Here is a 14995-nt window from a genome sequence, read left to right as displayed (position 1 = left end):
GGAAGTGGTTAATAATTGATGGGAGGTGATGGTCAAGGCGGCCGCTTGTGTTTCGCCAAAGGTGGCTCAGCAGATGTGGTTACGTCGTGGGCGATCGAGAGATGGTGGCATTTGCGGATGTGGGAGCATATCGAGATCCAGTCTTGCGTTTGTAAAATAAGCTTTTGATGATCTGCACGATGCTTTATTGGGGTCTTAATATCTTGCGGTGTCGGCATGATCTCTCGGTGCGGCCCTTGGACGGTCCGTATCTGACTACTGCCGGCCGTGTATGGACTTCTCCAAGATGTTGAACCACGGTGAGGAGAGAGTAGCATAAAGCCGCTGTTATGGTGCGCTGGTAATTGACAGTAATAGTCATGTTACACGGAGCCTGCGGTAATGAGACGAACATGTTCGCCCAGAAGGAAAATTAGTTGGTCGGATGTCCCGGAACCTTGCATGTCGTGCAGAAAATACGGCCATATGAGATTGCAACCCAGATCTTGTCACATTTACAAAATCCAATGTAACCCAGCATTGCTCGAGCTGAGGCTGGAAAGTATTGTAAATCACATATGCCAGGGTTCCTCTTATGAGACGGGGTATATTATAAAAGTGAAAGAAAAGCAGTAAAATAACTAGGAGAGAGAATTGGAGAAATTTTGAGACTTATAGTTGAATCGGCTTAAGGGCATGACGTGCCTAGTTTACCCCGTGGCACAACTATTACTAGCCATACTTCTCCGCTGGGTGATTACTTCAATGCAATAAACAGAATTATGGCAATGAGCCGTGGTTCATTAAGCATGCTGCTTGTCTACCACATGCCGTATCAGTCTTTGCTCAGAGGTATCCTCCGTGGGTGCACTTCACACCAACCCTCCTAAAAGAACCTCTCAACGCCATTCGCTGATCTTCGTCAAACCCCCAAAACCTGACCTTCTTCAAAGCAGGGAATTTTTCCGGCGCCGTCTCTGCAAGCTTCACCAGATCCGGGAACAGCAGCCCATGCCGGTCGTAAAGCTTGAAGTACCGAATCGACGGCGGCAAGAAGTCGACAACCAAGTCTCTGTTCTTCCTCATTCCAAACTGCTCTAAATTCTGAATCACATCATCGTTGTCCGTCTCACTTTCATCGTCTCCGTCCAAGTCGCCATCGGCCCTCAGCTCTCTCGGGACAAACATTACATCTCTGTCAAGCCCAAGACTCTCCAACTGCACCATCTCCTTGAGACTGGGCATAGCGTCCCCGACATGTAGTCTCGTGTAGCTGAGGTAAATCTTCGAGCGAGATAGATCAATGTCCACGTCTTTGAGCGTGTCCTTCCGTATCAGCAGCGCGTTACCCAAATCTCGCGGGAGGGCCTCGCGCTCCTCGCATGTGATTTTGTAATCTGCCTCGTACCCGAATATCTCCAGTCTCGGAAACCCGGTCATGATGGCATTGATATGGCTCTTACCGAGGGTACTCTGGTCAAGGTCGATGCTCCTCAGGTTTGAGTGTGTCAGACCCTTGGACATTCCGTTAATCCCTATGCCTCGGAACCTCTCCAACGCGGGCGCAGCCCCCAAAATCCCTTCGACACAGTCGATCTTGACACCTCCACTCGTATGCGACAACTGCAGCGTGAAATCCGTCAACCTCGGGAGCGATTCCGGCGCACAGAACGGGAAATGCGGGATCGATAGAGGTTCAAGGTGAATGTGCTCGACATTAGGGACGAGAGTGACGATTAGCGAGTCAACGACTCGCACTCTTTCGTCAAAGAAATATTTCCCCTTCCCATCCCTCGTGATGTCGGGCATAGGCGATACATAGCGCTTGGTTTCGCGACCTTCCCCCCCGTCCAGAAGCCAATCCCGAGGCCATTCGCCCTCGAGTTCTTTGAGCAAATCCGGCGGAACGCCAACGCGGTTAATTATATCGTTGAACAGATCCTGAAGCTCAGGCGTTACATCCTTCTCAAACACACTCCATTTGCCAAGGTGCAGCTCTTTCACATGGAGAGCTAGATCGTGTCTACTGGCGAGAGTCCGTGCCAGCAGGAGATGACGACCGATTAAGGGTGTTGGACTGTGATAGAGCGCAGTTTGAGCGAGGACCTGAAGAGCTTTACACGTTTTTGAGAGACTGGACAGGTCTTTTCGGAGCTGGGCTGAGTTTGACAGCTTGTTGTCACTGTTTGGTGGCCGCTCTTCCTGACAAGTGCATCGTCCCAGATTTTGGGATTCGATGATGCAGTGAGGACACAACAAGCTGATCACCTGCATGAGGATTTCGGTAGGCAAGTCAAGTAAGACGGTCATCTTGACGTCGGTCCCCGGGAGATTTGGTAGTGTATGGGATGAAAGTGACGTGATCTTGAGGGGAAACACAGGACACACCGCTGGGACCACCTGATGCTGTCCTGTGTCAGATTTTTTCTTTCTTTTTCTTTGTATTTTTTTCGGACACAATGCCGGTAATAAGGGCTCTCAACTACTATCGAGGAGTTAAGAACGCCTTCAGAATGGTTAGTTTTCGGCCGGCGTGGATGGGTTTCGCGAAAGACACAGACTGAACTTCAACCTAACGAAAGGGTAAGATGATTGTCACGTGGGGCAACCCCCTCGGCCCCGTGGAGTGCTGCCTGTTCCACCCCATGGCTGGTCCCTGACTCGCTAATGCAAGAATACCGGTGGAAGGATTCCCTCCTTGCCATTAACCATCTGCTTAAAAGGGGTCAATGGCATAGTTTTTAGGCACGGTTAGCATAGACCAGCAGATAAGCAGGGCTCTCTTATCTAACACTACATGTACGAAGCTTCTCTGCTATTTCTTTCGAGATGCGTGTTGAACATGGTAGATCCAGGTCCGAGATCCGCCGAGATCCGCTGCGTCCGAGTTCCGCCCGGACACCGATTACCCACTTTACGGTCGGAGCGGCGCCAAAGGCCGGACAAGCCACCGTTGTGTGCTAGTACGTGGTGTATGAGTGGATGGAAAAATCTTGAGTTGTCTTAAGTTGATTTTGTCTCAGTCCAGTGGTCTGGTGCGATTGACTGAGTGAAGATCATAGTACACAAATCTGGCGATAGCGTCTTGGTCTGTGCTTGTTCTCGATAGTGATGAAGTAGTAATCCAAGCATGGCTAACAATAACCTTGACTGCGAATTGAACATAGTAGTCTTGAGCTTTTGAGGATATAAATGCAACTTGCGGAGGCTCTAAGTGTAAGCTAAGCATTCTGCTTGGGTTGAGCGCTGTCGTCCTCCATGTTCAGAACCATCTTCACGATCACCATCCAACACTCAATATCTTGAGTGTTGACCTCAATTCTGTAACTTACGAAAGGTTATTTGCCGACATGAAAAACAAAGGGCATAAGCAGTAAATCATGAATCAACTAGGGCATTGTTTCGAGAGGCGTTGAGTAATAAAAATCCTGTATGTAAATAACGGGTATATAAGAATAAAAGTCATGGCCAGCGGCCCTTCATCTCCAGCACATTAAACAGTTACATGACGCGTTGACACGGTTCGCATTATCCATATACACATCCCCTTACCATACCTCGCCAGGAATAGCGACCATGGTACCCACGGAGCCACCAGCGACACCTCCAAGCTCGAGAGCAGCGTTAATGACACCTCCGAAGCCCTCACCGGCAATGAGACCGGCGGCGGCGGCGAAGCAGTGCATCTCGAAGTTCTTGGGGAAGTACTTCTGCCACCACCAAGCAGTGATGGATCCGAACATGATGGCGTTGGCGTAACCGCTGTCGGGGCCGAGAACCCAGGCGACACCGATGGACATCCAGTTGGGGAGGTAGTCACGGTACTTCATGCGGTCGCCGACGAGGTAGAAGTTCTTGAAGACAGCCTGGAGGGCGCAGACGACACCCATGACGATGGTGAAGATACCGCAAGACTGGGTAATGGGGAGCTTGGGCAGAGTGACGGCCTCGGCGACGGCACGCCATGCCAGGACGGACGGGGCGGCGAACTCGCACTTGTCGTTGGCACCGAGCTCGTGCCAGATGCAAGGGTAAGCCGCCATGAAGAGGACGAAGACACCAGGGGCAAGGAAGACGGAAACAGCTTGAAAAAGAGTTAGTCAAATGTCTCATCAAGGGTTCAAGACATGGGAAATTCTTACCAGCACCAATGGCCTGAGCGTAGAACTGCAGATGAGGAGGAGTGCGGAGGAGGAAACCGACACGGAAGTCGCTAACAAGGGCGGTAGCGACATCAGCAGTACCAGAGGCGATACCACCAGCAATAAGGTTGATGCGCTGGGCAGGCTTGGGCTCAAGACCCTGGCCGGAGGTGATACCACCGAAGACGAGCTGGGAGGCCTTGGCAGATGCAGTGAGGGGAGTGCAGTCAGTGACAGCGCCACCGTGGATACTGAGGAAGGCGAAGAGAAGACCGAGGAGGCAGGCAAGGACGGCAAGACCGGCGTTCATGTGGAACTGAACATGGCAAACGATGCAAGCAACGGCCACGAAGAGAAGAGTTCCGATACCCCAGACGTAGATGGGGACCTGCTGGTTGGGAGGGGCAAAGTCCTCGACGAGACCGCTCTTGACATCGGCCTTGGCAGCCTGCTTGGCCAAAAAGTCGTTGGACTTGCCCTTGGCCTGGAGACGGTTGTTGACGGAGCGGGCACCGGAGCGGAAAGCGAACTTGGCACCGTCGATGATGACACCAATGTGAAGGACGAACTCGACCATGGAGTAGGCGACGAGAACCATGACACCAGGCCAGAGCATCCAGTAACGGGGGGAGGGGACGAAGCCGGGCTCGCTGCTGACCTTCATGACGCCAAAGTTCATTCTGTCGTGCCACTTCGGGTCATCAGGCTGACGAGCAACACCGACAGCCTCTCCGTAGTGAACCAAGGTGGGACCAATGATTCCCCATGCAACGAAGGTGCCGAGCCACCAAGAGAGAGCGGCGTTGAGTCCGACGAGCATACCGGAGCCGAAGAAGGCAGGGGTGAGCTGGATGTACCATCCCCAGTTCTCAATGTTCATGGCCCAGTTGGAGTATCCGCTCCAGGCGTAGAACCAAGTGAAGATGTGCCAGTTGTGGAGGATACCGTCGGCATATTGAGAGACAACGATGTGGACGAGGGCACCGATGAAGCAGTATCCGAGAGTCTTGATCTTCTTGATGGCCTCCGCGGCACCGCTGCCGACAGCGTGCATGGAACGGATGGTCAGAGCAGCCGCAGTAGCTGTTTCCCCGGATTAGCGATCGAGTCTTCCAACCTGGAAGAAAAAGGGCTTTTACTTACGACTGGGGAACACAAGGTTCAGCTCACGAGCAACGTTGATGATGAAGAACTTGCGGAGGGGCACGGCGGCAAAGAGACCGAAGAAGGCGCAGACGACGGTGATGGTCAGGATACGGGGGAAGTCGTCACGAGGGTTGTCCGACATGAGACCGAGCTGGTACATGGCGGGGAGACCGGCGACGAAGACACCGGACATACCACCGGCGCCGGTGGCGGCAGCCTGGATGATGGAGTTCTCCTGGGGTCCGAAGCGGCCACCGATGAGGGGCATGTTGGGCGCCATCTTGGCGAGGACCTGAACGATGGCATAACCGAAAATGGCACCGAACATGGTGGCCGTGAAGGTGAAACCAGTCTTGAGACCTGATTTGACTGCGTTAGTATGACTGTCCATTCGTGAGGAGACAATCGGTGGGAAAACATACCGAGGTAGACGTTTGATGCGTTGACCAGAGAGCCGAGAACGACACCCGTCAGGACAGCACGGACGGTGAGAGGGTTCTCTTCGGGCTCGATGCCCTTAACCTCGGGGAAGGGGCTGAAGAGATCGAGGGGCTCGTCATCTTGGCTGTGCTCACTCTTGAGCTCGTCGACATCCTCAGAGACGCGGTTCTTCTCCGTGATGGGATCCACGGAGGGAATCTGGGAATCGACCTGGATAGGGCCTGTCGTGGGGTTGGTGGCCGCCATTTTGAAGGATCCGATGGGGGTGTGCTTGTGCTTGTCGGATCGAAGTTGACGACACCGGCTGACCAGTTTGGATCTGGTTTTGCTGGCTGGCTGGCTGGCTGGCTCTGGGCTGGGAGAGACCTGACTTGGTGGTGAGAAGAAGCACGAACAAAGAGCTGGCGCGACGGTTGATATGTCTTTTTTTCTTCCAACAGTCCATCAATGGAGAGCTCCAGACTTGCTACCACTCAACCTCCACATCCAAGGGTACCAGGCCCATGGAACTTTTGCCTCTCATGGGGGTGGCGACTGATACCCATGGGCAGGCATAGGCGAGAACCAACGATCGTAAAGGCGATTACCAGATACCGCAGGTGGTTTCGAGAGACTGGACGAGTGTGGTATGGTCGGCCGAAAAGCTGAAGCGGACTTGTTCGCGTTGGACCACTGCCAAGGCCGTTATCGATCACTCCAGAGGCCGATTTTTCCCCAGCTGTCGAATAGTTTATTTTCTGGGTATCTGTGAGTCGATTCAATTCACAACAACCACCTCATTCATTGGTATTCAATCTCCCTGATGTGTCATGATTTCATGCGGTGACCACTCAAAGGGCGTTGGATGGAGTCGAAAAAGGTCCCACCACCACCACCACCCCCCCCCTGCGCGCGGACGTCGCAGATCAAAAGGTCCTGGGACCACGACTCCGGATCGCAAATCGGCCTGTGAATGGAGGCTGGGCGTTGTGAGGCTCTCATACGGCTCTTCGCTGCGGTTGGTTGACTCCGTAGACCAGCTTCCTGATCAGGAGAAGTCAGTGGATCGGAGGTTCCGGGGGGGGCCGTATCCGCTTTTACTGCAATATCCCGGCGACCACCCCCGACTCGGCCACCTTAGCCACGCCGCCAAGTCCTCCGCCAAGCCGCCTATATATGGCCGTTCTCCATCAAGATTATTACTTTGTGCGCCCTTTGTATGGGACGAACTGGCTTGCCACTTTCTCGGCGCATAGAGGCAAGACCTATCAAGCAATTTTGGTGCGGACATACTACGCCTGGGCTGCCCCCCTTGCCTCCCAAGAGAATCAAAAGTTCGAGGCAGAGGTTCTTTTGCAGCCTGTCGGCCTGGGCAGAGCCTCGGCCGGATCTCTTGTTGCGGTTGGCAAAGGCTTGTGTCCTTTTTTTTGCAGCGGTTGCTCGCCGAGGTGCGTACCCGTTCGGATGGCGGAAGTGGTCCGACGAGCTTCTGGGTTTTCCCCACAGGAAATTTTACGCGCGCCGATTGCGGATGAATGAGTAATGGTTTGTTACTCGGGACACGGCGATATCCTCCGCTTGTTTTTTTTTTTTTTTTTTTTTTTTTTTTTACGAGGCAGCTTGACCTCCCCCGCGTTGAATGGATATTGACCGTACAGTGAAATGATGCCGGGTTAGGTTTGAATAGTGGGAGTGTTGCCACCAGATGGTGTTCCGATCCTGCACCACCATTGTTTGGTATAAGGCTTTCGAATGAGCGCGTTGGGCTTTGTCACGCTGATGATAATCGGATGACAATTCCCACTTATTCCCATCTTGTCGGGAAAACAGCTCGTTCGCGCCGTATCCTGGATGTGGCAGGTCTCTAAGTAGCTCTTTGTCGAATCTTTGCCCTCATCTCATGGCAAACATTACCCGCAGCCAATCTGTCAACCCAAAGTTATCGGCCTTCTCCAGAGTGACCCACCGGCTCCATGACTAGAGTTCGCCGAATCAAGGTCGTTGGTTGGAGACCAGCGCGTGTTTTTACGCCAAGACGACCCATATCCGTGTTGAAGCCGGGATCTGCTCTGGACAGGTTCCTTTTTTCATGTCTCTTGGCGAGTGGGATCATTGCAAAAGTGCATCCACCAAAAACACCGGGCGTTGTTGCCAGGGCGCGCGTGACGGGTGGGTTTTCAAGTTGGAATTCAGCTGCTGACAATCCTGCAGTTAGTTACTTGTTGTCTTGGAAGTCAGCAAACAGCGGCTAGCTTGTCAGGATGATTTGCGATTTTCCATCAAGGTTAATTGGACAATTGTCATCTTTGAGGTGTTGCAACCTTCCAAGGTTTGCAAAAGTGCCAGTCTCCTTGGCGGTTTTCGGTTTTGACGGATTACCGTTCGTATACGTTGTTTGTGCAGCATGTGCACTTGACAGGGGAAACTATAGCAGCTGCCAGGCGCGGTAAAGCTACCGGCATGATGTTACCTCTTCCTCGTGGGGGATGCTGGGGTTTGGCAGATGGGTCTCTCGGCAAAAGTTGTCCGAAGGCGAGGACCATGCCGGTTGGAAATGGGATACGATAGAGGATTGGAGGATCGCTTAGATCTAGTATACGAGAATTGATAGGCTACATTCCAGATAGTGGTCATTCTGATGACCCAAGATGGGACTATGAGACAATCATGACCCGGGCTGTAACATGGGGAGGTGCTCATAATCTGCTAGGTAGGTACGGATACAAATAGTCAGCTATCCCTTTCACTGCAATCATCATTCTTCTCTGTGATGACAAGTTCGCTCCCTGCTATTTGCGGGTTACTGATCCAGTTTACGATGCTGGGCGGAAGAACTAAGGCTGGCCAAGTATAGCTCCACGGCTAGGATCACCCATTGGTCTTGTAGAAGGAGTTTGTAGCTGGTACAACGCGAGGGATCAACAATCCAAGTTCCTGAATCGATATTCAGAGGAGGTGATGAAGTGTGATGACATAACTATGGCACGTGAGCCGTTTCTCCGATCCTGCCTCTCATAGACACGTCCTCCTAGCAATCCTATTGGGCGATGTACATCATAGTACGCTTCGTCGTCCCAGTCGATTTCTATCGAACAACTACGCTTTACGTATTGCTGACCAAGACACCCGGTGTGCGGTTTTTCTCTCAATATCACGATGGTTCTTCCCACGTCTTATATTTCATCACTGACGAAACGATGAAAGGGCCTTGGGCTAAGCGCATGGCAACTTTTACTTGCGTTTGCAGAAGCATTGCATAACCACTTGAACAGCTAGAGCGCACCATTCCGGTTCCCCGTCGTCGCACAACAGCATCAGTGTTGGTAAAACTAGCGCTACTGGCCACGGAAAATCATCCGTGGCCTGCAGAAATGGGTTCATGCCGGTGGCCGATACCCCAAGATTTGCGCCAGAGCATTGGTACGCTGCTCAAAGTGAGAATAGGAATTTCTAGTCTCGAATCTGAGATGAAATCGGACCGATGCAATGCTACAGCTAGCAACTATCACACTCAAACTTTTTCCAAGTGCGTAGCAATGCCATCGTTGGCTTGTACCACCGTCTGATGCAGAATAGTTTGTTTGGTGCCGCAAGTAGAAGAAGGTAGATATCCGATTCGTCAGCATATATTTGGATACTGAGAACTCACGAGCCAGGAGGCTGCTTAGATACGTGGATCCTATCAACAACATCACCGAAGCAGCGTGACTTCAATTCCAGATCAGCGATATGTCACAGGCGATCTTCGCTGCAGTATCATTATTTCACTTCAAGTGGGATGCCACGAATACGATGTGCATACGGATCATTCTCCCTGATACTGACAAGCCTAATGTAGGTTTCACAGGGGGTGAAACGGAATTCCGTTCGTCAATAACAAATAACAGTAAATTGGTTCTAATCGATGGTTCATGATAGTTGAAAGTGGTGTTGTTGACTAGAAGGTGGGGATATTCCCCCTTGGCCTGTCACGTGGGTCTGGGAGGCTTGGGCCTCTCAGCCTGGCGGGCGTGTGGCTGGAAGTGCCACACGACTCCGTATTCCAACTATCGCAATACTGGAAACTCTCTTTTTATGGTGTTGAAGCGGTTGGAATACGTTGTCCCTATATAGTTCCGTCTCCTCGTCAATTCGGCCTCCTATCCCTACTTTCTCCCGTAGTTATAGTCTTGTTACCTATCCCTCTATACGTATCGTTATCGTATTGCTATCAACGAATCTCTCGAAGGCTTGATTTGGTTTGCTCTTCGTAAGGGCATTAGCAAGGTTGTCTTCGCTGTTAATCTAACGAATTTCTTATAGTTCTCGTCTTTCGTATAATTATCTTAACGCTATGATATCGATTATAAGTCGCTTTTCTTTAGTAATGCCTAGCTTTACGAGATACTTGTATAGCGAATAAGAATCGGTATAGATAACTATCTAAATCGTTAGTAGGTTAAGGTAGTTAGTAATTATTACTAGGGTTATAGCGAAGGCATAGGCTATATCGACGCTAGCGACTATCCCGTAGATCTTTAATGCTAATACGCTATAGGTAACTTGTTTACTTTTCGTAAAGCTATAATAAATAAGGTTACCGTAAATCGTAAATTCTCCGTTATTACTATTAGAGGAAGTATCGTTAGCTAGGATAATTAAAAACCCTAATTAGGAGGAAAGGTTATAGTTATTAGCAAATAACCTATTAACGAAAACGAATAGCTTAGCTATTATAAGGTTAAGTAGGATAAACGTTATTCCTCGGTTAGGCGATTCTATTTACTATCAAATCCGTTGATTTAGTACTTTTATTACTTCTAGCAAGGGGTCTTAGTATTAGGTAGTAGTAGATAAATCGAAACAAGCCTCGGGTTAGCAAATTAACGCGATATACGCCCTTCTAGCGCGTTGTTCGACATATTGCTATTTTAGGTTAGGTTTAGTAGTCTTAATATATCGTAACTTCTTAGCTTATCCCTTTTACCTTAAATTAATCGAATTATCGGTTGATAGCGCGATTATCCCTCTGTTAAATTAGAAGGGTTTGTTAATTATAAGGATATTTTTTGCTTTTGTTATAAAAGCTGCTTTTTCTAACTATTCGTCTTCTAATTATAAGAACGCCTTGTCTAACAAACCGAAGGTATCGTCGGTTTACATACCGATATAGCTAAAGTATAGATTTTTGGTAGATAAGATTAATAAGTATAGATCGTACGAAGAAGTAACTATCTAGAGATTCTCTTTATAATGCTTATAATACGTTGCCTACTAGTAGGTTCTAGCTTCTACGATTCCGTATAAAGGCTTTATAACCTCTATAATAGTCCCTTTTAGGTATTAGTCTTGAATTTGCTTTAGTAGGTAGGCGAGAATAGTACGATTAAGCCTTGTAGAGGATTAAACGTAGGCTTATATAATATCTCGAAGCTATAGTTGTTTCCCTTCTCGTAGGAGTAACGGGGTAATTAATAGAATTAGCCGTTAACTTACCTGCTAAATCGTTAGCGATTAGGTTAATATAGCCTTCTTGCTATCGTCGGCGTAACCTTGTATTATAAGTCTCGATTTCTCGTAGGGTTTAGTTATTTTACCTTTGACTTTATTAACGATACGAGATCGGAAGATTCGTACGTTTTAGTACCTTTTCTTATTAAACTAGGTAAATTTAAATACTCCTCTAGCGATAAAGTTGTTAATCTCTTGTTTAGTTAACTATTCGAACGGTTTGCTTAGTATAGTAATAATACCTTCTTATCGTAGTTTGATTACTAATTCTTCGTCTACTTACTCCTTAATCGATAGGAATATTTATTAATAATCCAGGTTATTATTAAATTCCTTTATAAAGTAGGCGATTAGTAGTGGTTTCTTCCGGGGTCTGCCTAGGCGTCTTCTCGGTAGCTCTAGTACCTCTTGCGGTTCGTCTAGTTTACTACCTCCGCTAGCGACGATAATTTCGTCGCATACTACTTCCTACTACGGTATCTTAGCTTCGGGTTCTTCTTCTTCTAGCGCGGCGATAGAATTAGGTAGTTGATTAGGATCTTCATAGTATAGTTTAACTATAGTAGACTAGAAGGTCTTTAGACTACGTAGCGTATCGATAGTATAGGTTTTGCTATTTATAGCTGCTAAAGTAAACGGTCTAGTCTAGCCTTTCTTTTCGCGGTATACTCATACTTACAACCGTAGCAGTAAATTAATAATTAGCCTTATATTAAGGCTATTATAGGTAGCGATAGCTTTTACTACCTATCGCCTTGCGTAAAGTTCGCATACTTTGCTTATCGCCTTCTTAATCGCTTTCGCCTGCCTTATAACTTTAGGAGATAGCGGCGAATCGTTAGTAATTCGTAGGTATAAGCCGAATACTAAGAGTATTAATACTATTCCGTTCAGGCTAGCAGTATCGTTAACTACTTTGACTACTATTTAAAGTACTAATTCTAGCGTAATTGTTAAGTCTTCTACTTTAATAATTTCGTACGCCTTCCTTAGAAGTATATAGTATCGTTTAACTTTCCTAATACTGTTATAGGCTTTTATAGGAATTTCCTTGATTTTAATTACTATTCCTCTCGCCGCGTTTCGGAATTCTGTTAAGCGGAAGTTTGTTCTAGCGTCGGTAACTAGCTAGTCTAGGGGTCCCTGATATATATCTATCTAGCAGAGGCGTAGGGCTTCCTAAGTAGCTTTCGTAGAAATGTCCTTAAGGAACCGGGCGGCGTTAAACGCCGTAGCGGTATCGACGACGTAGAAGACTAGTTTATTACCTTTAAGGTATATTACGTCGGCGATAACCTTATAGTTAAATTCGTAATCGTCTCGTAACGTAAATTTAAACCGTAATAGCGCTAGTATATATATTTAGTATCGATAGCAGACTTTCGATAGTTACTTAATTGCCGTAATTTTAACTAGGTAGCCGGCCTTCTAGAGCACCTTATATAATCGTTAAATAGATAGGTATCTAAAGCGACGGTAAACCCGTCGCAATTTAGCGTCTATAAGGTGGTTCTAGGCGAGTAGTTTCTCCTTATCGAGTAATAACTATAGGTGGCCTTATTTGCAAATAATAGGTACGACCTTGTTTCCTTAGATAAGGGTATTCGTAACGTTATTAAAGTAGACCTTCAATCGGTCTATATCTCCTAGGCATATAAGGAAGGGAGTATTAGTCTTAATAACGTAAAATTTAACGCTTCTAAACAGCGTTAGCATTTTAGTAGTCTTTATAGACTTTAGTAGTATCCTATCGCCGAATTTTACTATAACGCCGCTAGCTGCCTTAGTATTTAACGTAATTCCTTTATAAATTTATTATAAGGCTATGAATTATAGGTAGCTAGCGGTTAAGAATCCTGCTACGCCCGAGTCAGGCATAATCCCTTAGAAGTTTTAGGTAGAGTAGCGTCCCTCGAGTATGAATTGCGAAGGTAGCTTTTTTAGTTCTAGTTAGTTGCGGAAGAGGTCTTCTTTCGTAATAGCATAGCGGGTTAACTAGTCTGCTAGGATCGTAGCGATCTTATTGCCGTTAATTGCTATTATAGTAAAATAGGTAGTAACCTGGAATTGACTATTGCTGCCGGTCTCTTCCTCTTCGTTACTTTTACTAGTTTGTTCGGTTACGTAGTAGTATTGCTAAGGGTCTTCGGCGGTAGGTTATAGGTCTAACCCGTCGAAACCCTCGTATTAGACGAGAAATTAGCTATATGCTAGAAGTAACGTATCCTAGGCATATTAGGTGGTTTTAAACTTCTCGTATGCTTTTCGTCTCTCTTCTATAGTATATTTGGTTAACTAGCAGTTAGGTTTTCTATATACGTAGTACTTCTTAGGCGTTAGTAGTAATAGGGGTCTGTTACGGCTTCTTCTTCGTAATAATCGACTTTATAATAAACGATTATATCGTAAATAACGCCCTCGACTGTTAAAAGTTCTATCGGTCTAGTACTGCTTTAGTAGGTTAGCTACTATATTAAATTGTTATTAGTTAAGACAGGTAGGTAGCTGTCTCGATCGACAAGATTAATTAGCTGCGAAGTCCTTCGTACGTCTTAGCTAGTATAAATAACGCTATTATATACTTTGGAATATCTCTATAAGCATATAGAAGTTAGGTATAGAGGGATCGGTCGTTATAATCTTGTTATAGTAAACCGGGCTGAATCTTGCTTAATTTGTTATATAGTATATTAAAATACTCTGATTTAGTCTTTCTAAGGTTATCGCGAATAATTTGGGGAAGAGTAGTTATATTCTACTACGTAACGTATGCTTATTGCCTTTCCCTAGTCTCGAAGTATAATTTTAATTAGTTGATTATAGTCTCGAAGTTAGGCTGTAGGTTAATTACTTTAATCGAGGCGTAGAAGTAGGTTTTAGCTATTCCTTTCAGTATTAAGGGAAGTGCCTTGTTATATTAGGAGGTGTAAATTCCTAGCATTCTATAGTGATCTACGAATACTAGCATCTTCTTTTCGAGTATATCGTATATATCGCCGCTATATTTCATATCGTCAAGGTATAGTTTCGCGAATTCTGTTAATTGCTTTCCGATACGGTTTGTTAACTTATATAGTTAGAAGTCTATTAACGGAAAGACCGTAGGATATAGCGGTCGGTACGGTAGTTGCTACTATTGTTGTTCTTGTAGAGGAGGTAGCTATAGGGTTGGTTTGACTCTTCCTCCTGTACTGTTAGCTACTGTTGCCGGTTTCGTAATCTCTTCGTAGAATTCGGGGTCTTTTATCAGAGCCTTCAGGTTGCGATATCTCTTAACGCCTTATTCGAGTTCTTAGGGTGACTAGTAGTAGAATTCTTCCTTTTTAAAGGCTAATGCTATGTTTTTCGAGATTTTCTTACTATCTATTTCGACGTAGACGCTATTACCGATTAAATAGTCTTTAAAGAATCGTAAGATTAAGGGAGGTATGTTTTAAAAGTCTTCTTCTAACTAGTCGGCGAAATCGGGAGAAACTTCGTTCTATAGCTTAAGGCTTATAAGATTCCTCTTCTTATAGGTCTTAAGTAGGAAACCTATATAGGAACCTAGTTGCTATAGGCTAGCGTTTATAAGGTCGATTGCCTAGTTGCTTTATATTACTAGATCGATTATACTTTCGATTCTTTATAAGATAGGGATTGTTAATTAGCTTTTAGTAGTAACGCTGCTTATAAGCGATCCTTCTCGTAAATTTCGCTTTATTCTAATAGTATAAAAGGATTACTTCTATTTAGAATCTTAAATTCTAATCCTTAATAGCGTTAGCTACGATTAGTATAAGATATAGGCTTAAAAGTAGGAGTTAAAAGACGATTCG

General features: G+C 46.6%; 4 protein-coding genes across 4 annotated transcripts; 1 reads left to right on the top strand and 3 right to left on the bottom strand.

Annotated features, from left to right (window-relative positions):
* Positions 1-825: 825 nt before the first annotated feature.
* Positions 826-2289, bottom strand: CTRU02_205115 (aromatic aminotransferase; the record flags this gene model as incomplete). Its single annotated transcript, XM_036724298.1, has 1 exon — positions 826-2289. The coding sequence occupies one exon, from the start codon at positions 2287-2289 to the stop codon at positions 826-828; it is 1464 nt and encodes a 487-aa protein (XP_036583925.1).
* A 1238-nt stretch (positions 2290-3527) lies between these two features.
* CTRU02_205114 (oligopeptide transporter) lies at positions 3528-5954 on the bottom strand (the record flags this gene model as incomplete). The annotated part of the gene is made up of 4 exons (XM_036724299.1): positions 3528-4063; positions 4122-5204; positions 5265-5660; positions 5690-5954. The coding sequence occupies 4 exons, from the start codon at positions 5952-5954 to the stop codon at positions 3528-3530; spliced, it is 2280 nt and encodes a 759-aa protein (XP_036583926.1).
* Positions 5955-9416: 3462 nt separating this feature from the next.
* On the top strand, positions 9417-9577 carry CTRU02_205113 (uncharacterized protein; the record flags this gene model as incomplete). The annotated part of the gene is made up of 2 exons (XM_036724300.1): positions 9417-9521; positions 9575-9577. The coding sequence occupies 2 exons, from the start codon at positions 9417-9419 to the stop codon at positions 9575-9577; spliced, it is 108 nt and encodes a 35-aa protein (XP_036583927.1).
* A 3190-nt stretch (positions 9578-12767) lies between these two features.
* Positions 12768-12893, bottom strand: CTRU02_205112 (uncharacterized protein; the record flags this gene model as incomplete). Its single annotated transcript, XM_070204495.1, has 1 exon — positions 12768-12893. The coding sequence occupies one exon, from the start codon at positions 12891-12893 to the stop codon at positions 12768-12770; it is 126 nt and encodes a 41-aa protein (XP_070061599.1).
* Between the last annotated feature and the right edge of the window lie 2102 nt (positions 12894-14995).

The sequence above is a fragment of the Colletotrichum truncatum genome (assembly GCF_014235925.2).
Source record: "Colletotrichum truncatum strain CMES1059 chromosome Unknown Contig_0003, whole genome shotgun sequence".
NCBI lineage: Eukaryota > Fungi > Ascomycota > Sordariomycetes > Glomerellales > Glomerellaceae > Colletotrichum > Colletotrichum truncatum.
Note: the sequence above shows the minus strand (reverse complement) of the source record. Positions and strands in the feature narration are given on the sequence as shown.